Source organism: Antechinus flavipes, chromosome 1 (genome assembly GCF_016432865.1).
Source record: "Antechinus flavipes isolate AdamAnt ecotype Samford, QLD, Australia chromosome 1, AdamAnt_v2, whole genome shotgun sequence".
Taxonomy (NCBI): domain Eukaryota; kingdom Metazoa; phylum Chordata; class Mammalia; order Dasyuromorphia; family Dasyuridae; genus Antechinus; species Antechinus flavipes.
Window position 1 is genome coordinate 602,500,911 of NC_067398.1, and position 22,506 is coordinate 602,523,416.

At 32.0% G+C, this 22,506-nt stretch overlaps 1 protein-coding gene across 1 annotated transcript in view; it reads right to left on the reverse strand.

Moving 5' to 3' along the window:
• Positions 1 to 22,506, reverse strand: part of LOC127547630 (CUB and sushi domain-containing protein 3-like) — a 588,420-nt gene that overhangs the window by 388,264 nt on the left and 177,650 nt on the right. The window contains exon 2 of the mRNA XM_051974567.1: positions 2,918 to 3,140. Coding sequence (XP_051830527.1) covers positions 2,918 to 3,140 — 223 coding nt within the window. The remainder of the gene's footprint in view (positions 1 to 2,917; positions 3,141 to 22,506) is intronic.

Genomic DNA, 22,506 nt, shown 5'->3' on the forward strand with positions numbered 1-22,506 from the left:
GAAAAGAAAGAAAGAAAGAAAGAAAGAAAGAAAGAAAGAAAGAAAGAAAGAAAGAAGGAAGGAAAGAAAGAAAGAAAAGAAAGAAAGAAAGAAGAAAAGAAAGAAAGAAGGAAAAGAAAAAAGAAAGGAAAGAAGGGAGGAAGGAAGGAAGGAAGGAAGGAGGGAACAAAAATGTTTTTAGAAGAAAGGAAGGAAGGTATTTACCTTCAAGAACCTTATATTCTACTTCTATTGGAATATAGAATACTTAAGTGGCTTTCAAAATATTATTCCTAATGTGTAGGTGTACCCAGGATCCTCTTTTGCTCAAAAAGCTTTCAGTGAATTCCTTGAGAAGCCAAAACCTCTAGAATAAAATATAAACTCCTTAGTTGGATATTTTAAGCCTTCAAAATCATATTCTAATCTCTATTTCCATCCTTAGTTTACATGGTCCCTCTTTACACTCTATGTTCCAATCAAGGTGCATCACTATGTTTCTGTCCAAGTTATCTTCCTCTTCAGAATGTATATCAATTTTCAGAATCTTCATTTTCCTTCAAAATTCAGCTTACCTGGCAAGTCCTTGGTGGAATCTCCTTTGATGCACCTGTCCCTCCTCTACTATCTTTAAAGTTTTTAATCTGATCTCTAACTAAGTAGAATGTAAAGCCCTGGAGTATAGAGGATTATTTGTTTGTTTTTACATTCTGAACATTTAGCCTAAAGTTTGCCCGTTGAAGGTGCTAAATTAAATCCTTCTTTCCCCCCCTTTTTTCCTATTTCCATTACTAAACTTAATCTGTATTCTGATGTTATCTGCATAGTAAATGTAAATCTTGTTCAAGTACATTACTTGTCATATAATGAATGATTAATGAATATTTGTCAAATTTTCAAAGATGGCAGGAGGAAGCAGTACTCAGTTTCTGTAGGTCAGTGTTAAAATTTTAATCAAAAGACAAACAGATTTTTATAAAATGCTCAGAGAAGAAAGATATGTAAAAGAGGAATGGCAAAAGAGTACAAAAATCAAAATTTAAATCACTTAAGAGGATTTAACATTTACAATCTATATAGCACCTTAAGGTGTCTTTTTTTTAAGACAATGTACTTCCATTATTTTTGATTTATCATAATATATTTGGCATCATATTGACTATATAGTTAGATTACTTTGGCTCTAAGCCTGTTATCAATGCTTTCAAGTTATGGGGAAGGTTTAAAGTCAATTATTTTCTGTAGAGATGTTCCATAAAAAATGGAGTTATTAATTATTTTAGGGCCTATTTCACAGACCTGTTGTGAGGAAAGGGCTAGAACAATTTTTTTTAAAGCTGTCTCCAAATTTGATCTAAATAAATTATTTTTGCTATATTTTAAACTGAAAGGTAAAATTCAGATTAAAAAAAGAAGAAATATTTGGAAAAATCACAGACTGAATTTATATGTGAAGAGACCAACATTTTGATCTTGCAAGTTGAATTTTGTTGCTTATTTGTTTCAGCCATGCCCACCCATTTGTCATCCATTTTGAGTTTTCTTAGCAGAGATACTGGAGTGGTTTGCCCTTCTTTTCTGAAGCTCATTTTAGAATTAAGGAAACTGAAGCAAGCAGGGTTAAGTGACTTGCCCAAGGACACACAGTAAGTATCTGAGACCAAATTTGAACTCATGTCTGCCTGATTCAAGGCTCAGTACTCTATCTGCTGAATGGCCAGGTTTCCCTGAAAATTTGACAAGAACTGATTTTTGATGAATGAGTTTGCTTCAAGAAAAAAAAAAAAGGTTTCGGATTTTCAGCTATCCTTACCACCGAAAACTGATTTTAACACTTGGAAAGTCAAGGAAGCAATGAAAATTCATTTTATTTCATTAATGGGCATCATGATAGAAATAATTTTCTTTGATATGAACAGATATTTGAATACTACAGGTTTTTCCTCGATTATATAAAATGTATGTACAACTTTAAAATGATGTGTCCTATAATACATTATACATATATATGTATATGTATATAATATATATAATAATTTTAAGTATGATTTTTGTTGATTTGTGCAAAAGGTATAATTAACTTAGGAAAAAAAAATCACCATAATATTCCTTTAGAAGGACTTATGAGAATTTTAAATATGATTTAATTTACAAAAATTAAGCTTTCATGAAACTTTCAGGGATATGTGCAGCTGGTAATTTTAAATTAACTTGGGAGAAAAGAATCATCAACCAATTTCAATCTATCTTTGAGGGATAAGGTTATTCATATTCTCAGGTAATAGAGCCACCTTTGAATGTGATCTTCAGATTCTTCCTAAAACAATCCAAATGGAAGGGATTCAGATACCAGACATTGAGGTCCTTTCTTGAACTAAATTGCCAAGTCTTGAATTAAACTATTTCAAAAAACACAACTCCATTGGCCTAGCCACATTGTTCAAATTACTAAAAAGATTATTTTATGGAGAATTCACACAGGGCAAGCTCTCACAAGTTAGTCAGAAAAAAATGATACAAGGCATTCTCAAGATTTCTCTTAAGAACTTTAGAATTTATGGTATGACATGGGAGACACTGGCACAGGACTGTTCAGCATGAAATGCCCTCATCAGGGAAGGTGCTGTGTGAAGCAGAAATGAATTAGCTCAAAAGAAATGCAAGTTGTACAAAGTTAGAGCGTCTACTCCAAATGTTCATAGGGACTATTTGTGTCCAACCTATGGCACAGAACTCCAAGATCATATTGATCTGATCAGCCATAGTTGGACACATTCTCATCTACTCTAAGATAGTCATTTCGGTTCTCTCAAGGATGAAAGACAACAACCAAGTTAAATGTACATCATATAATTTAGAGCATTTTTAAAAAGCAGCCTACATAGTTAAAATACAATATTGTTACTGGATTTTTCCCTTCATATCAAAACAGACCAACCTTGTCCTAAAGTTTGTAGGATGAGGATGTCCATCATATAACGATAAGTAGTCATACTCCTCTTCTAGAGCAAATGACTGGAAGACGATTTGTATTCTGTTCCGTTCTTCTGCTATTATTACCCATGTACAGTTTGCACCATTTGGATAGCCGTATGGGAAGCCAGGGCTCTCTATAGTGCCATTGAGTCCTTTTAATGTTCCACCACATGTATAAATAAATCCTGCAACAGACAATACAGGAAAATCAATTATGAAGTCAAGAATTAAATTAAAAATGAAACATATGATTATCAAACAATTATAGATTTAGAACTAGATCTTAGAAGTTACCTAGTCTAACTTTTTTATTTTATAGTCTATATTCCAGAAAGTTGAAGTCACTTTCTCTATGTGACACTCTGCCTTATGTGATATAGGTCCTTTAATTTCAAATGATTTCTTTTCATTGAAATGTGTCATCATTTAAAAAAATAATCACTAAATTAAATCTGAATTTCATTAGTATTTATAAAGCAGTGGCTAGAGAACTGCACTTGTATTCAGGAAGACCTGAGGTGAAATCCAGCCTCAGACACTGGTCCATCTCTCTGACATAGGGGCAAGTCACTTAATCTCTCTCTGTCTCAGTTTCCTCAACTATAAAATGGGGGTAACAACATCATCTATATTATACCATTGCTACATCAAATGAGATAATATTTGCAAAACATTGGCAAAGAGCTTATCACATATATAGTTATTTAATAAAGACTTGTTTCTTTCAAGCTGGGGGCATAGTCAATCAACAAGCATTTATTGAACAATTGATAATTTTTTTAAAACCAGAAACTGCCCTAACACTGGAAATATGAAGAAAGAGCAAAAACAACCCCAGTGTTTATCCTTAAATAACATAAATTATAATGAGAGATAAAAATATGCAAATAGGAGCATATACAATAAATCAAAGTAAATGGTTGGTAACCTTAAAGGGAATGGCACTAGCTTCTGTGCTGATCAGGAAAGGTCTTTCTGAGAAGGTAAGAGTAAATTAGGTCTCAAAGGAAGCTAGGAATTCAGAGTCAGAGGTTGAAAGGGGAAGCATCTCAAGTTTAAGATATAAATGAGATATAAAGGCATTGAGACTGAGATGTCATACACACACTCATATATATATACATATATATGTACATACATACATACATATATATATACATACACTCATAATGTTAAAGGAACTAAATCTTTGTGCATAAGGGATTGAAATTTAAGAAGATTAAACAAATAGAGAAGGACAAGGTTATAAAGAGCTTTAAAAGCTAAGTAAAACATTTTTATATTATAAAATAATGTATTTATATGATAATTTATATATATGAAAAAATTATATATAGGAAAATAAAGGAGCTACTAAACTTTGTAAAAGGAGTATGATATGGTCAGACTTGTGCTTTAGGAAAATCACTCTGGCAGCTGAGTAGAGGATAGAGCTAAAAGACTTAAGAAATGATATCTATTAGAAGGCTACTCTAATAGTCCAAGTGAGAACTAATAAGAGCCTGGACTATGCTGGTGATTTGTGTGAGTGGAGAAAAGGGATGGATTCAGATGATATTGTAGAAAGAAAGGAAAGGAAAGAAGGAGGGAGGGAGGGAGGGAAAGAGAATTGTTGATAATGTGAACTTGTGTGACTAGAAGTATTGTGCTGCTCTCCTACTTTCCAGGAGTTTAAAATCTAATAATTAGATGTTTAGATAACAGCCTCAGTTGTGGAATGATTTAAGTAATCACATTAGTAGGAACAGCAATTCCATGAAATTAAAAAGCAACTTCATTAATTTTTTTTCATTCAGTTATACTGAGGTATATTTACATTAAATATTTGTCTGTAAATAATAATATAAAAAGATATCCAGACAATTATGGTTTCAAACTGAGTGAGCCAAGACTTCCTCTGAGTCTTTTATCTTTTCCTACTTTATCTTCTCTTTGCTATTTCACTAGTCCTCTCCTTATTTCTATTAATATATTTGGCTTTGATGAGGTCTTTTATGTTATTTCTTCGTTAAAGTCCTCCTTGATGATATCCTTAAAGTTGTCATTCCTACCTTTCTACCACATTTTAGATCAGTAGCTATTTTAATATTTCCCAGGATAAACTCAACTTTAAGGTTTCCTATGAATTGAAGTAATCAAAATCACTCCAAAAACATTGGTGCTAAAATAAAAATATGCAATAGATGTTTCTAAGTGGTTTTAATTAATTACACCTTCATTTTTCTTAAGGAGTTGGAAACTGCTTAATAAAGAATCAATATTTACTAACACCAATAAAAATCAAGACACTAGGATGAGGACATCATTTAAAAATATTGCAGGAGATATCTTTTTCTACATTAAAGTGAAAGACTATGCTGTCAGATACAGTATGGATGTAATAAAGTAGTGAATATTTTCATAGAAATCCAGAAAGTATGATGAAGGAAACTATAATCCTAGTGTGAAAGCATAGATAGGCTCCAAATTAGATCAGAATTTTGTTCTAACTATTCACTCTGCTGCACATAGGATTCAATGTAAAATTCATCTTTGAACCCATGATAGCTCATCATAACACAGCATTTTAAAGATTATCTTTTTCCTGAAAAAAATCTTGTGAGCTTGATGGTACAAATGTTATTACTTCTATGCATTAGATCAGTCAACTAATGCTTATAGTTTTATATGATTTGCTCAAGTTACTTGACCACATCTAGTATCAGAAATGTGATTCAATCCAGGGTTCCTGAGACCATCTACATTTGCTAGGATATCACTATGTCAGGTATGACCTATATTCCAAGACATATGTACCAATAGTTGTGTTAAATTCCTCCTCTACTTTAAATTCACCAAGGCAATCTAAGGGAAAATATGAATATGGTTATATAAATATCAATCATTTAGGGAACATCATGTATTTCCTGCAATATATGTCAAGTATTATGCTACGCAATAGGATTTCACTTGTAAAAATGAAACAATGTCTGATATCAAGATTCTAACATCTAATTACTGGGATAAAAACACAGTCAATGAATTACGTACACACACATATGTATATGTTGGAAGAGAGAGAGAGAGAGAGAGATAAGCTGAAAGCTAACATTTATGTCGAGTTTTAAATTTTACAAAGTGTTTTACATCATATATATATTCCTCACAAAAATCCTGTACAAGAGGTACTTCCCCATCTTACTGATGAAGAAACTTTCAAAGAGAAACAATGATTTGTCCAGGTTCTGTAATAGGATTTGAATTCAGATTTTCCCAATACCAAGTAGGACACTTTATCTATTGTTACACTTATAAATATCAATTATTTTGGAGAGGAGGAGGGTGGGATGATACTACTCACAATTAAAGAAATCATAAAAAATTTCTTGATAGAGAGGGAACCAAATTTGAAACTTAAGAGAAGATAAGGGTTTCTCAAAGCAAAAATAAGAACAAGCATTTTAGTCATAGGAGTATAGATGCTGTAAAAGCATTCAGAAAGGAGAAAGAATGTTTTGTGTAGAGTATAGCAAGTAGGCAAACTTGGCTGGAGCATAGAGTACTTAAGGAGAAATAATTTGTAATCAGCCTGGAAAGAGAATAGAACTAAATTTTGTATGACTTTAAATATTAAACACATCATTTTACAATTAAGAAGTGATGAATAAACAATTCTCAAAAGAATTATACACTATTAACAAATATGAAAGAATGCTTCAAATAATTAATAGTAATATAAATGTAAGCTGAAACAACATTGAGGTTTACTTCACACTCAACAAATTGAAAAAAAAGATAACTAAAGATAGGAAAATTCAATACTGAAAATGCTGTGGAAACAGGTATAATAGTGCTTTTGTTATTGGAACTATAAATTGGCACAATCATTTTGGAACGCAACTTTGAATTGCATAATATGCCTAAAACAGCAATTCCTTCCAATCCAGAAATTCCACTGCTTATACACCATGGAGGTCATTGACAAAAACAAAAGCTCCATGCAAATCAGAATATGCATAATAACACTTTTTGGGGGTGGTAGCAAAGAACTGGAAACAAAGTAGCTGTCTGTTGATTGAGAAATGTCTAAACAAATTGAGATCTGTGAATGTGATGGAATATTACTTATAAGAAATGAAAAAAATTTTGAATGCAGAGAAGCCTGAAAACATTTTAATGATGATGCAAAGTAAGCAGATCCAGGAAACAATATGCACATTGACAATAACAACATGAAATAAACAAATAAAGAACCAGCTTGTTAATTGTACTCAAAGAAGAGATATGAGAATGCTCCCCCTCATCTTTTTTTTTTTTTTTTTGGGGGGGGTAGGGAGGGGCAAAACCTGGGAAGCACAAATTGGAATCATTACATAGAACAAAAATCTGTTCCTTCCTGATTAGTAATCATTGATTTTCTTTTTTTCTTCTGATCTATCTATATCTATCTATCCATCCTTCTATCTATCCATCTATTTATCTGTCTACCTATCATCTATTCTTCTAGACATTTATTTTTTAATATATATCTAAATGATGCCTCTTTGAAAAGAGAAGAGGAGAGAAATATGGAGGAAAAAAAAAAAGATGAAAAAAAATGGCCAAAATATGTGAATAGAATTTTTATGTCAGTAGTAAATTATATATAGCATACATTAAAATCATATATGTATTAATGTATTTTTATTTATGCAATAAAAATAACATTATTTTTTATGAAATGCAAAAATAAAAATAAATGAACAGGCCTATTTAAATTACTTCTTGAAGAGCAATTACTTTGAAGCTTTAGGTTAATTAGCTATCACCCATTTCTATTAGTTTTCTGCCTGAACAGCTTCCAATTTGAGCCTCAGATTTAAATACAAGCATGAGTCCCTTCAGCTACAATCTGATCTATGGACTGTTTTATAGATTTCCAAGCCCCATAACCCTGATGATTTTAGCAAAAAGAATATATGTCCTAAAATAACATGCTCATGTTAATACATTAATTATTCATAGATGCCAATTCATGCATCTTGATATTTTAAAGGTAAATATAAGATTCAAGCATTTTTATTTGTTGTTGTTTAAATCAATTGAATTTAATTCTCATTAAACACCTACTAAGTGGAAGATACTTAGAAATGAAAATAGTAAGATAAAACATGAAATTTTGTTTTTTTTAACCTGCAAATAACTTAGGGTTAATGTACATTTAACAATAACAATAGCATTTATATAGCAGATACTATGTGCCAAGCAGTGTGTTAAAACATTTCACAAGTATTATCCAATTTGATGCTTGCTCCCAACACAAGAGGGTTAAAAATTATCTTTATTACCACTTCACACATGAGGAAATTGGAGAGCAAGGTTAATGATTGGCTTGGTGTCACCTAACTAGTTCCTAAAGTTTGATTTTAATTCAAGTTTTCCTGACACCAGACCTGTTCTTTATTCACTGTGATACTGAGGTGCCTCATATTATAGTCACTATATATTATAAATACATACAAAGTACATTCAAATGAATCTCAAGAGGAGAGAATATTGACATGTGGAGAAAATTCCTGACAGGGCAGGAAAGGTCTTATAGAGAATAGCATATAAACTTTTTTCTTTTTCTTTCTTTTTTTTTTTTTTTTTTTTTTTTTTTACAAAAAAAAGATTCATTTGGGGGTTATAAACATAAAAAAAAGGATACTAGTTGACAGAAGTGTGAGGATAACCAATTCCAAATACCTGGTTCAGATATGGCATCTAGAGACAGACTGTTAGGGATAATCAATGTCTACTATTTTGACAGTAACTATGAATGTAAAAAGGCAATTAATATAGGAATTAGATTATGGGGACTTTTAACTGCTATATAGTTTTTGGGCAATTTCATTTTATCATTACTCATCTTTATTTAGGAAAATAATTTTCAGGTCTTTGGTTACTACTCCTCAGAAAGAATAATTTTTCTCATTGATATCAGTTATTTTCCTTAAGGGAACAATAAGTTTAGAAATGTTATTCAATATTGTCTCAAAATTCAAAATTCCCTATATTTATGTGTGTGTATGTGTGTGTATCTATACACACACATATATATATTTAGCATATCTATAAATTCATTGATTTAAATACTCCACCAAAAATATAGATTGCAGTCCATTCACAGAGGTCCCTTTTCTGCTACATTTATAATAAATTCTCTTCTGAGGTTTCCATAGGTGATCTACTCAATATCCTGAGTACTTTCCTCAAAATTCCTTGAAATTTAGATTATGCCAATAGAAGATAGAGATCTGCCTATTGGATTAAGTCCACTCGTCATGTGACCAGCCAATCCTTTATCTTTTATGTACTTGTTTTATAAATTTATTATAATTCTTCCTAATTTCTTCCTTATAATGTATGTATTATAGCCTACACATACTCTATATATTTCTCAAATGTTCTTTAGATTATGTGGTGATCTTCTTCTTTTAAAATAAGTAGAATAGTTCTCTCTGGGGGAGAAGGTAGATTTCTCAGGGAAGGTTTTTCTTGGAGGCAGTCTTAATTGCAGTTGAAAGTAATAATCAACCAAAACGCAGCTAGGTGATAAAAGTTCAGATCTTTATTATCTCCAATATAGCCCGGTTAGCTTAGAGGTCTATCTCTCTGCTTGGTTCCAAGAGCTCTTGCAGTTTTCTCCTTTGCTTCTGCCTCTGCTTTCTTCAGCCTCCAATCCAGCTCCAAGTTGAATCTGCCTTGCCTCCGAGAGAGGGCTTCTGGCTCTCAATCTCCCAAAGTGCTCTGTGTCTGCACCAGAGTGCTCCTCTCCAATTCAGCTGAGCTCTCTTCTGCCACCAGCCAGCCAAGTGGAAAATATTCTGGAATAGATCTCTCTTCACTGGCCTTATATAAGACTCTTCTAAGAGAATGGGATTATGGGTTTTCTCCCATAGTGCTCTCTGGCCCTAAGAGCTTTAAGGGAGGTGTGAATTCACAAAGTTACAAAGTTTACTTTGTGAATCTGTCATACTTGTGAACTCCGATGAGTAAAGGTGTAAACACAAGCATTGTACAAATTAGTTCTACTTAGTACCTTGTTTCAGGTTCTGGCCCAAAACATCTTGTAAGATCATATCAATAATCTATCAACTCTAATGAGTTAGCAGTTTGTAAAGATTCCAACAAGATTATATTCACTTTCATCAAAAAAAATTCAGAAGGTGGTGTAGGTCAGAAAATTCCAAGCTGTCCAGATTTCCACCCAAACAAACAAATAAAAATTGCACCCCAGAGGAAACGTAAATCAGTGAAAAACAAATAAGACTTGGGGCAGAACAGGGGTCCTCCTGAGACAATCTGAGAAGATCAGAAGAAAGACCCAAGATTGGAGATTTAACCTATGTGAAGTATATCTTCTGAATGAGAGGGAATCAGCACACCTAGTGCAGAATCAGTGGGACAGGGATGCTGCTGCTTAGGAGGATGGAGTAGTTAGTTTGGAGGTTTGACATGAACCCAGAGCACCATGCCCCCAACCCCTGAATTAGAGATGCTTAAACTGTTAGTTCTCATGAAAAAAAAAATGAACAAAAAAGAAAGAACCCAACCCTAGAAATTTAGTATAAAGGGTTCATCTTCACAGAAGAAGAGTGAGGTAAAAAAAAAAAAAAAGCCTCTTCTACCACAAAGACTAACATTAAATAGTTTCCTACCCAGAAAGAATTTATAAAATTCAAAAAATAGACTTTAAAAATTCAGATGAGAGATATAAAGGAAAAACTTTAAAAAAAAGAACCATCAAAAAACCCCAAGAAAATTAGTATAAAACAAAAAAGTTAACCTCACCAGTAAAGAAGACATGAAATCTTAAAGAAAAAAAAAAATTCTTTGAAAATTAGAATAGTGCAAGGGAAGTCAGTGCAGCTACAAGAGACCAAAAAATAACAAAATGTGAAAAATGAAAAAAGAGAATGAAAACATAAGAAAAGCAAGAGATTTGGAGAACAAATAAAGAAGAGAAAACACAAGTATAATTGGACTATTTGAAAGCTATGACCAAATAAAGAACTTTGATCTAATAATATAAAAAAAAAAAAAATCAAAGAAAATTTTCCTGGAGTGTTAGAGTAGAAAGTAGGAAAAAAAAAAAAAAAATCCATCACTAACTACCTCAAAGAAACCCTTCAAGGAAAATAAATAGTAATATTATTGCTAAATTTTGAAACCCCCAGATCAAAGAGAAAAATTTACAAGAAACTAAATAAAACAAAACAAAAAATAATTTAAATATATTGGAGCTACAATTAGAATTGTATGGAATTTACCAGCTACTACAGTAAAAGACTAGATCCTGAAATTGTATATATCTCAACATTCAAGAAGTAGGTCAAAATATTATGGCCAAAAATATCATCTCCAGCAAAAATAACATAATATTGAACAAAAATAAATGGACATTCACATAACGTGGATTTTTAGGACTTTGTCTCAACCAAATTGGAACTCAATATAAAATTTAACATTTGAGAGCTAACATCAACAATTAATTTCAAGAAACTCAACAAGGACAAAGTTTTTATGTTTTTTACTTGGAAATGTGAATCATATGTTTAAGATTGAAATCAACAATTGGGTATTTGAAAAGAAAGACTGGGGCAGAGTCGAGTTATAATCTGATTCTAAAATGCAAAATTGTCTAGGAAAAGATAAAAATAGTAATTATGCTATGCTGATGAGGAGCAATATCACAAAAAGAGCTTTGGCATCATCTTGCAAGAAATTGTCAAAGAAAATTCCTGATATTCTAGAACCAAAGGGTAAAATAGAAATTGAAAGAATCCTTTCATCACTTCCTAGAAGACATCCCCAAATGAAAACTTCTAGGATTATTTGAGCCAAATTCTAGAACTTTCAGGTCAAGGAGGAAAGATTGTAATCATATAGAAAAACAAAACAAAACAAACCCATTAAAGTATGATGGAGACAGTCAGGATAATACAAAAATTAGCAGCTTCTACATTAAAGAATCAGAAGGCTTGGAATATCATATTTCAGAAGGCAATGGAGCTATCCAACCAAAAATCTCCTACCCAGAAAAACTGAATACAATCCTTTAGGGGAAAAAATAAATATTCAATGAAATAAAGAACTTTCAAGAATTATTGAGAACAAGATTAAAACTAAATAGAAAATTTGACTTTCAAATAAAATACTCTAGAAAAGCACAAAAAGGTAAGCAGGAAAAGGAAATCATAAGGAACTTAATGAAGTTGGACTATTTGCATTCCTATATGAGAAGATGACACTTGTAACTCATAAGAGCTTTTTTCCATTATTGGGGCAGTGTTATAGGAGCCAGCTGCTGAGTGTTACTGGGAGCCACCTGCTAGTAGCTACTAGGGATCTAATTCTGACCAGCAGAATAGAATCCTTCATGTGAGAAGATGATAACAATACAAGGAAACTGAGTAGCAGTTGTATTCTCTGACCTCTGTCCTCTGTTCCTGCTTGCCTCCAATTTATTTCATTCCCAATTCACAAGCAACATCTGCATCAGTACAGGCTGATTTAAAATTCCTTCAAGTGTTATGATTCACAGCTATGGGGGCTTTTGGACTTAGATGTGGTTGTTAATAGGGCAGTTAGAGGGAGTATAGAGAGAGTGCATAAATGTGAGTTGAATGAGAAAGGATGACATCTAAAAAAGGTGAAATTAAGGAGTGAGAGAGGAATGTACTTGGAGATAGGGAAAGAAAGAGGTAGACTGTGATAAATTATGTCACATAAAAGGGGCAAGGAAAAAGCTTTTACAATGGAGGGAAAATGGAAAGAGGGGGAGTGAATGAATGTTAGCCTCATCAGAATTGGCTCAAAAAGGGAATAATGTACACATTTAATTGTTGCATAAATCTATCTTACCTATAGGAAAGTAGGAGAGGAAGGGGATAAAAGAAAGGTTTATCTATATATGTGTTAATGAACCTTAATTTTAAAGCTAAGCAACAAACAAAACACAAGAGATAGAATGGAGGACAGATTGAGGAAGAGGATAGCTAGAAATAAAACATCTTTGAGAAAGAGAAAGGTGAAAAGAGAAAAAATGAAATAAACGGGGGAAATACAGCCTCATTTCTCAAAAAAAAAAAAAAAAAAAAAGAGGGAACACATCCAGAAAATTAAATGATTTTCTCATTCTTATGTACAATTAACAGCCTGAGGTAGAGTATGAACACTAATTTTTTTGATGCAAGATCAACCCTATAATACCTATGATATGTTGGGATTTACAATCTTGAAAGGGAAAATATATATGTTTATTATAATTGTCTAAATGAAATTTTGGCCAATCAAGAAATATTTATTATACACCTATGATGTTCCTATAATTGTGCTAAGCAATAGTAAATTTCCTTTTTCACTTATTTTTATGTTTTTGCTGAGACAATTGAGGTTAAGTAACTTTGCCCAGGATCACACATCTAGGAAGTGTTAAGTATCTGAGGCCATATTTGAACTCAGGTCCTCCTGACTTCAGGGCTGGTGTGCTATCCACTATACCAACTGGCTCCATCAATTTCCTTAATTTTAAAGCTAAGCAACAAACAAAACACAACAAATGATTCCATAAAAAAAAAATAAGAATTCCTGCTCAAAAACTACAATTACATAACAGGTGCTAATTCTTAGATAAAGGGATTTCCTTATACCAATGAAAATACAGGAATAGTCTGAGAGAAAATTTCATTGTGGACTAAGGATCATTTTGTTAGAGCGGTTTCAAAAAAAAAAAAACATTTAACAATTTTGCTAACTGATAAAATAATTTTGCTTATAATTATACCCCCAATTATAAAATCTTTTCCTATATTACCTGAAACTATACAGCACAAATCTTGAATGTTCGAAATGATGACTTTCATCATATCATTTTTATGGACATTTTTTCTTTCCTTTTTATAATTTTTATAATTTTATAATTTTTATAGTTCTCATTATTTGGGGGAGGTCAGAGCCCTTTGTAAGAAGTTATTGAGTTGACTAAAATCTGTTCCATGGGATTTGAAAATGAAGGCCAAATCATTACTTAGAAAAAGACCAAAGTCTCCCGTTTCATATCTCCAGTTGTCTTGATTTATATTTTGCCCCTGGACCCAGTGGTTCTGGATGAGAAAGTGAGGCAGATTGCTTTATACAGCTCTCCCTCACTTAAATTCAATTCATTTGCATGTCATGGCATCACCTCTCTTATGTCATAGTTCTCTTTAAAAAGGAAGGACACATAACAAGAACCTCTGTAAGATAAGGAGCTGGAGGAAGAATACTAAATTCCCAATTCCTTGGAGACATTTAAATCACTTCTCCCTCAATCAATTCATTGTGAACTCTCTAAATGAAGTATAATCTATAATTTAGTTTACCTATGGAGTCTCTTTAACTATGTTTATTTCCTTAGGGAATGTGCCAGATTATGACATTTTAGATAAATTTGTTCAAATTTTGAGACATTGAAGGGAGCTTGGTATACCAAGTCTGTTCTTTCTTTAACTTAATGGTTTATGAGGAATTTACAAGATGGTAATATATAAATGACTCATTTCCCTCACATTCTGATGTAATTTTTTCTATAAGAAAGCTTGGCAGAATCCTAATTTTGGTTCAGGATTTTGAGTTTGTTTTTTCATCTGAAATTGAAACTTGTACTTTAGTACAAGTATAATAAAACCTAATTTATTACCTCTGTATTTTTTTATTGTGGTTTATATATTTCAACAGTAGTTACCCACCACATGAACTCAAAGAGAAGTTATTTCCTCCATATCATTTAACTTATTTGCCTGTTTCCACATTAAAAAAAAAAAATCATGATGCAAGTGTTCCTTCTGGCCCTAAATCTATTTTCTCTATGATACTATGCTAGTACAATAAGCTTGCAAATTAGATTACATCATTATTTTTAATCCTATTTTACAGACAAGAAAATGGATCTTGTAGGACAAAACAAAAAAAAAAAAAAAAAAAAAAAAAAAGAGGAGAATCTGAATTCCAATCCAAATATTGTGATTCTAAATTTAAGGCTTTTACCATTATATCGGGCTGCTTCCTATTCCTAATCTATGATATCAGCAACCCATTAAGTTATATTAATTTTCAATAATGAAAAAGAAATAGTACAAGGAAGAAGTTTTGTAACACAAGCATTCTGGCCTTAGCATAGTGAAAAATGGGTTCAAATACTGGTTTTACCAAGTACTAGCTATGTGACCCTAAACAAATTACCTTGATCTTTCTGAGCCTTCAGAAAATTGATTTAATCAACTGAACCATTAACATAGGTTGAAATCTGCTTTGATGTGGAGAAAACCCATAACAGAATTATTCTTGCTGACAAAAATGCAACTTCTCTATATATTCATGTGTACAATTTCAATAGTTGGATTAATTTTTAAGCATTAAATGTACATAGAAATACTTTTTTTTTCATTTTACACATTTCGTATCATGAAGTCCTTTTTATGCTTCAGGATATAATGAAGTATCAGTCACATTAAAAAAGAATAAGATATTTATGGGGCACCCAATATATGTCAGGTACTTATCTAACAAAATTTGTTCATATTTTAGTATTTGTTTTTAAATATATGTGTGTGTATGTGTAAACTGTTAAAGATGTGTCAAGAGTATGAAGTGGATTATCTAGCAGCTGGATCAGGAGATTTTAATTTAGTAGGCTGAATTATTCATGGACAACCTGTCATAAAGCTTTGGTCTAATAAATTTTCCTCAGAAACAAAAGTTGAAGTAAGTTCAATTGAATTAGATTCATCAAATATCTCTTAAGACCACATTGTGCGCAAAATCATACTAAGTTAAAGTAAGCCAAAGACGCTGCCTTTATGCAGTTAGTAGCCTAGTATATAGATAGATATGACATATACACAAATAACTATAGTTAGGTACATCAGTGACCTGAGATTGAATGGATGTCTGTTTCCTTCAGGCCTGACAATTCAGATTATTGGAAGTAAGCAATTTAGAAAGCACAGGAAACATTTATTCTCCCCTAAGGAAAAATTAAAATAGTTAAAATTGTGAAACTCTCAGATGTCATGCTTCTCTTCTACATGGGCACCACTAGTGACCTCCCTGTATCCCAGGGGTTTTTTGGTAAGGAGGGGGTGCCTAAGTTCTCTGATTTCCTACATAGTGTGTTATCTCCCTTCCCCCTCTAACTGATGGTCTTTTTCCTCAGGCACAATTTATGGTGCTTCTCCAGTGTAAAATTTCCTAGTCAGAGATTTGACTCTAAAGTAAATGGTCTGTGAGAATTGCTGAGGTTACTTTTCCTATATACTGTGAGCTCCTTGAAAGCATGAACTGTCTTTGCTATTTGTTACTTTCCTCAGCAGTTGGCATATGTCTGATATAGAGTAGAATCCTAATAAATGCTAATTAACTGACTGAAGTTGAAAAATTCTATACCCAACTTAAAGATGAATCTCTACCAACTTAGGTAGGCTGGTCCTCAGACAACTGAAGCAGTGTTTGCCAATGAGCCTTTAAATGAATAGCTATGATAAATGCAAATGAGAACAGCAAAGTTCCTTGTAAAGCACAAGGTGCAAGGTCAATACTGAGAAAGGTCATTAGGGAATGTTATGTTTAAGCTGAAATGTAGAGGCTTGGCAGATTTCAATGGACAGAATGGCAAAATGGAGTAGGAGGGAAACAAAGTTGAAAAAAATTCATTTAAATAATCTTTTATGTACATAACATTCTCTTGAAGAAAGTCTTTGCTAAGATTCTCTCTTTGCCATGATATCAGTTCCAATAGGAATTAAGCAATTTCACAAAAGAATTGTAAACATTAATTGATATTTTATCCTAGCAAAGCAAACATACAAACAAGAATAAAAACAATAATTCTTTGATTATGTACTCCTTTGTATTTTTCTGCCCTCAAAGAACTTTTTTATGAATATGATCTCATTTGATCCCTATAAAAGTTTTATGAAATAAGATATTAGATAATAAAATTGAGGGAGAAAGTGTCAGTTGGCTTACGCAGGATAATATAAAACAGAAGTCAGCAAGTTAAAATTGCCAACCTGTGATTTGCTTTTCTATGCCAGAGTTAAGAATGCTTTAAAAACATTTTTAAATAAAATAAAATTTTATTTTAAAATGTAGAGACCATTCTTAGCTCACAGACAATACAAAAGCAGGCAGTTTCAGGGTTATAGTTTACAATCCTTTAACAGAAAAATCCCGTTGCAGACTTGGTATTACCTAATTCTCCTGGCTCAGTGTTTATTGCTACAACAGTCTGTCACATTCCTAGAAGCAGGAGTTTGAGGAGGAGCAGTGTCATGTAAGATATATCACAGTTCAAAGCATCAAGATTTTTATACCATTATTTCTATTCCTTGCTTCAAGATTAATTTATTTAAAACTAAATTTGCCTTTTTTCTATTCAATGTTACTTTTCTTTCTTGAAAGCCTGAGATATTAATATTTGTATTTTAAATTTACTTTCTTCTATTCACTCACATTATGTAATAATAAAACCAATAATTATTGGTTTCTTCTGAAGTCTAATCCTAGAAGTCCTTTTTTAAATAGAAATAGTTAGAAGATCCTTTTGACAAGGAGGATATAACCCATTGCATATACACAGATATGATATTGCAAAATTATTATTTAATGATACTAATAGTTGATATTTATTTAACACTTTGCCAAATGATTACAAATATTATTTAATATCCGACTCAAGTACTTTCAAATCTTTTGATATTTGAGCCAGTTAACTATTTGTAACTATTATCTTACATTATAAACCATTCCCATTGGGTTTTCCAGTTTTTCTCTGAAAAATGACCAAACTGTTTCTAGAACTTGATTGCTGCAGGTAGCTATGGCTCAAAATGTATACAATTTGCAATTGCATACAATTTCCAGTAGCTTCTGTTCACCTAAGGTTGGTGGGATGGAGAGGCCCATTCATTGGAACCAGGGACCCTTCAGACTTGACAAAGATCACAAGCCTATTCAACCTGTTGATCTAAATTCTGCAAATAAGACCATTTCCATATGATGATGAGTGTGCATGTGTGTGTGTGTGTCGGGGGGGGGGGGGTAGTACCTTGTTGAATGAATATCCTTTCAGTGTTATGATTTATTTAACTTCTTTTTTCCAAACTGTTGAATGACCCACAAATGGCTTACTTTTATTTAACTGAATTTGAGCACTGACTTGAGTCATGCATTCTCAAAAGACCAAATATAAAGAGGTTTCAGAAAAAGAGACAGACTTTGGAGTCAAGAAGACCTCAGTTGAGGCTATGAAGCCCTGAACAAGTCACCTGACTTCTTAGTGTCAGAGGCAATTTGTAAGCAAACAGTTATAGATCCAAGTTTTGTTTGTTTATTTTTACCCAGAGTTCCCTACATCAATGAAATTACATAGCTGGACAAAACAAAACAATTTCCCCTTAGATAATATTTAAAGACTATAAGGCTCATTCATACCTACTAAGAGAAAAAAATCCGTTTTGTATTTTAGATTGCTTTTAAAAATATTTTTATACTTTTAGTGTAAATGTACCAGAAATGTAATTAAATTCTATATGGATTTGAAAAATTAAAACAATATTTGACAAATTGTGTCAAACAAAATTAAATAATTGAAAAAATTCAAATAGTCAATTCCCTTTTGTGAATAAAAAGCATTTATAAAGTTATTAGTAGAAACACATAATCTAAATCTATAGTTCTGTTTCTATGTCTTTACACACACACACACACACACACACACACACACACACACACACACACATATATTTCTTACTAATAGATCTCTATAGATAGACTGCTCTATTGCAAATACATATATAGATATACCAGAGAATACAATCCAGAATACAGATGCTATACTTTTGAACTGTCATTTCAATTAGTTAACAAGTATTCTTTAATAAGTGCTGGTTATGCTTCAGGCACTATGCTAAATACTGAGGATACAAAAACAAAATATGGTCCCTTTATTCAAAAAGTTTACTATCTAATGGGGAAGACAATATCTAAACAAATAGGTACAAGCAAGCTATATAAAATAAAATAGGAAATAATTAACAGAAGAAAGGCACTAAAAGTAAGAGTGTAGGAAAGACCTTCTGTAGAAGACAGGGTTTTCTTTGGAACCTGAAGGAAGTCAGAGAAGCCAGGAGGTAGAGATGAGAAGGAGAGCATTCCAGGCATAAAGGATAGGAATAGAGATATGAAATGTCTCGTCTATGAAACAGCAAAAAGATCAGTGTCATTGAGTTGAAGATTATATATCAGAAAGTAACATGTAAGAATACTCTAAAGATAGAAGGGTAGAAGTTTCCAGGATATGAAGTGCCTTGAATTCTAAACAGAAGATTTTATATTTGGACCTACAAAGGATAGAGTCATGTGAATTTATTGATTGGCAGAGGTAGGAGGTGGTGTGGAAAGGTGTGGAGTGGATGACATGATTGGACCTGCAATTTAGGAAAATCACTTTGGCAGATGAATGGAAGATTGATTGAAGTAGAGGTAGAATTGTGGCAGAAAGGCTCACCAGCAGCTCTTACAATAGTCCAGAAATAAGGTTAGGAAGGCCTGTATGAGACTGGTAGCAGCGTCAGAAAAGAGAAAATGGAATGTTTATAGATTGTTGCATTAATGGCATTGTGGTTATTGGCAATAGATTGGATAGAGGCGAGTGAGAGCTAATGAAGTTGAGAATTACACTTAGGTTGGAATCCTAAAAGATTCTAGGAGGATAGTGGTAACCCTCTTATTAATAGAGGATATTGTTACATAGGAGTGATTTCAGTCATTTAATTCTCAACAATTTAGATTGCTTAATTATTGTGAAGAAAATGTTAAGCAACTGTTCCCCTGGTACCATAATTTATTCAAACTTAGGTAATCAGGAACCTCCTCATACTATTTTAATAAAATGACTCATATGAGTGATAGTGAACTTTTCTTGACTTGGGACAGGTTTTAATTTATATTTTAAACATTCATTTCTTTAACTTCCAGATTTTAAGGCATTTTCTGTTGCTGTGTTTCTGGAGAAAAATCCTGATGAATTAAACAAAAATAAAATGGGGGGGGGACAGGGGGAAGAAGAGTAATGGATGAGCTGAAGCTCAAGACTTTGATCAAAGATTTAGATTTGAAAAGGATTTTCAACTTTAATTAGCTCAATCCTCATTATTATATTTGAGAAAACTAAAGCCCAGATATAGGAATTGCTTCAGATTGTTCAGTAACTAAGTGGCAAAGACAAGATTCAAACTCAGTGCATTTGACCTCAAATTAATCCCCTTTCTACTTTATTACTCTGACTCCACTGATACTAAATGACTGAGAAAAGATGAGACTTCTAAATTCCCATTTTACTTCCTTGATTGCTTAAGGAAAGTGACTGTCAGAATATAATACACAACAAAACTTGTTATCACACAATTGAAAGGCAAAAAAAATGGGGAGGTACTAAGAGCACATATACCTAGCTAATTTCCATGACCACAGTTCATAAGGGCAACATAGTCAAAGATACTGAAACAGATCTCTTGCTATTCTCTAAAAGCAAAAACAGCAATTATGGAGAAAGCATTAAGTTGATATTGAATTAGAGCATTAGTCCTCAAAGTGTAGTCCAAAGAATTGTTGGGGTCTCTGAAACCCTTTCAGAGGGTCTACAAAGTCAAAATTATTTTTTATTTCTAATATAGTAAATAGTTATAAATATAACCCATGTGAACAAAAACTCTTTGAACAGATCCTCGATAGTTTTTTTTAACAACATGAAGATACTGAGAACAAAGGTTTGAGAACCACTGAATTAGAGAAAAGAGTGTCCTTTTATTTTCAAAATTATAATGAATGAGTCTTCAAAATATAGGTCAGAAATTGTTATTTAATATCCATATACATATATAATATAATTCAAGAAATAGTTTATAAACACTTAGTATATATAAACTTACACACATCCTTTGGATAGTCAATAGACTAGTTAGATCTTGACTGGAAAAAAGGAATAGACCTAGATTGCATTTGAGAAATTATTATGCATTTTGAATGATCATGATCATGATATCTTCATTGCTGTAAAAATTCAACTTTTTAACAAAAGTATTCTCTTAGTGATGCCATAAAGCTTTAAATTATGGAAAAACATGAGCTCAGAAGAATCACAATTGCAGAATGCACAATTGCCCAAAGGGCAGAAAATATTTGTGATGAGCAATAAAAAGGCTACAACACATTATCAGTAATATTTAAATTAACTGAGTATTATAAAATAAATTATCAAGAATATGCATGATTGGAAAAATAGATGAAGCAATAGCAGATATACAGTCTAAGTATTTCACTTTAATTAATGAATTATTGAAAGAAATACAAGGTTCCCAGCATTCTAGGCAATTATACTTGAGAGGATTTACAGAAGGCCTAACATTGAAAAGTTGCCTAAGAAAAAAGTCATGAACAACTTGTAATTTGCACCAGTTCAAGGAGTACTCATATTGAGAAGATTGTAGAGTCTTTGATGCTGAAATGATAACTTACCAAGTATATAGATCAAGCAAATCACATAAAAATTGTCTGACTAGATTTCATGAAGATATTTTACAAATTTTCTCAATTGATCCTTATTAAAAAATGTGTGTCTATAAGCTGAATGTTAGCAATCAGTATATTAATGATTAGTTGAATTGCCAGAACCATAGGATCTATTTTTATTATGCAAGAAGTAGCATGTGGAATTATGCATGTGGAAGTATGCTAGGGACTTGTCACCAGCTTTGCTTGATTTTCAAAGTGACCTCTATGAACACTAGTCCAAAACCTTTACTGAACAGATGAGAAAACTGATGTCCAGAGATATTAAATGACTTCTATATGGTCACATACTAAATAAGTATCAGTAAGATCTAAATTCAGGACTTCTACAGTAAAACACAATGCTTTTTTCACTCAATGATGAATTGGATAAAGACATAGAAATCATGCTTATCAATTTCAGAGATCAAAGGAAACTGGGAGAAATGTGTAATATGTTGAATGACAAAATCATCAACAAAAAGATCTTGACAAGCTAGAATAATGGTATGCATTTAATAAAATGTAATTTAACAAATATAAATATAAAATCAGTCCTATATTTCTAGTTTAAAAAATTCAAATGCATAAGTAGAAGAACCACTAAAGGATACTTGACATGAAAAACTCTAGAGCTTTTACTAGATTTAAAAAGTGTGACATATTAGCACAAAAAGTTAATGAGATGTTAGTCTGTACTAATAGAAGTAGAATATACTAAATGAGATATATAATCACTCAAAATTGATCAGACTAATGATATACACACACACATATACAAATAAATAATTCAAATGGATAAAAAATACTTGTCTGGACTATTACATTCTGTTGGATACATAACCTATGCTGGTCCATTAGTGCATCCATATTGGACAGATTCTGCAACAAGACAAGAAATAAACCCAGAATTTTAAAAGAAGAGTTGTCTATATTACGTTTAAAGAATCACATAAT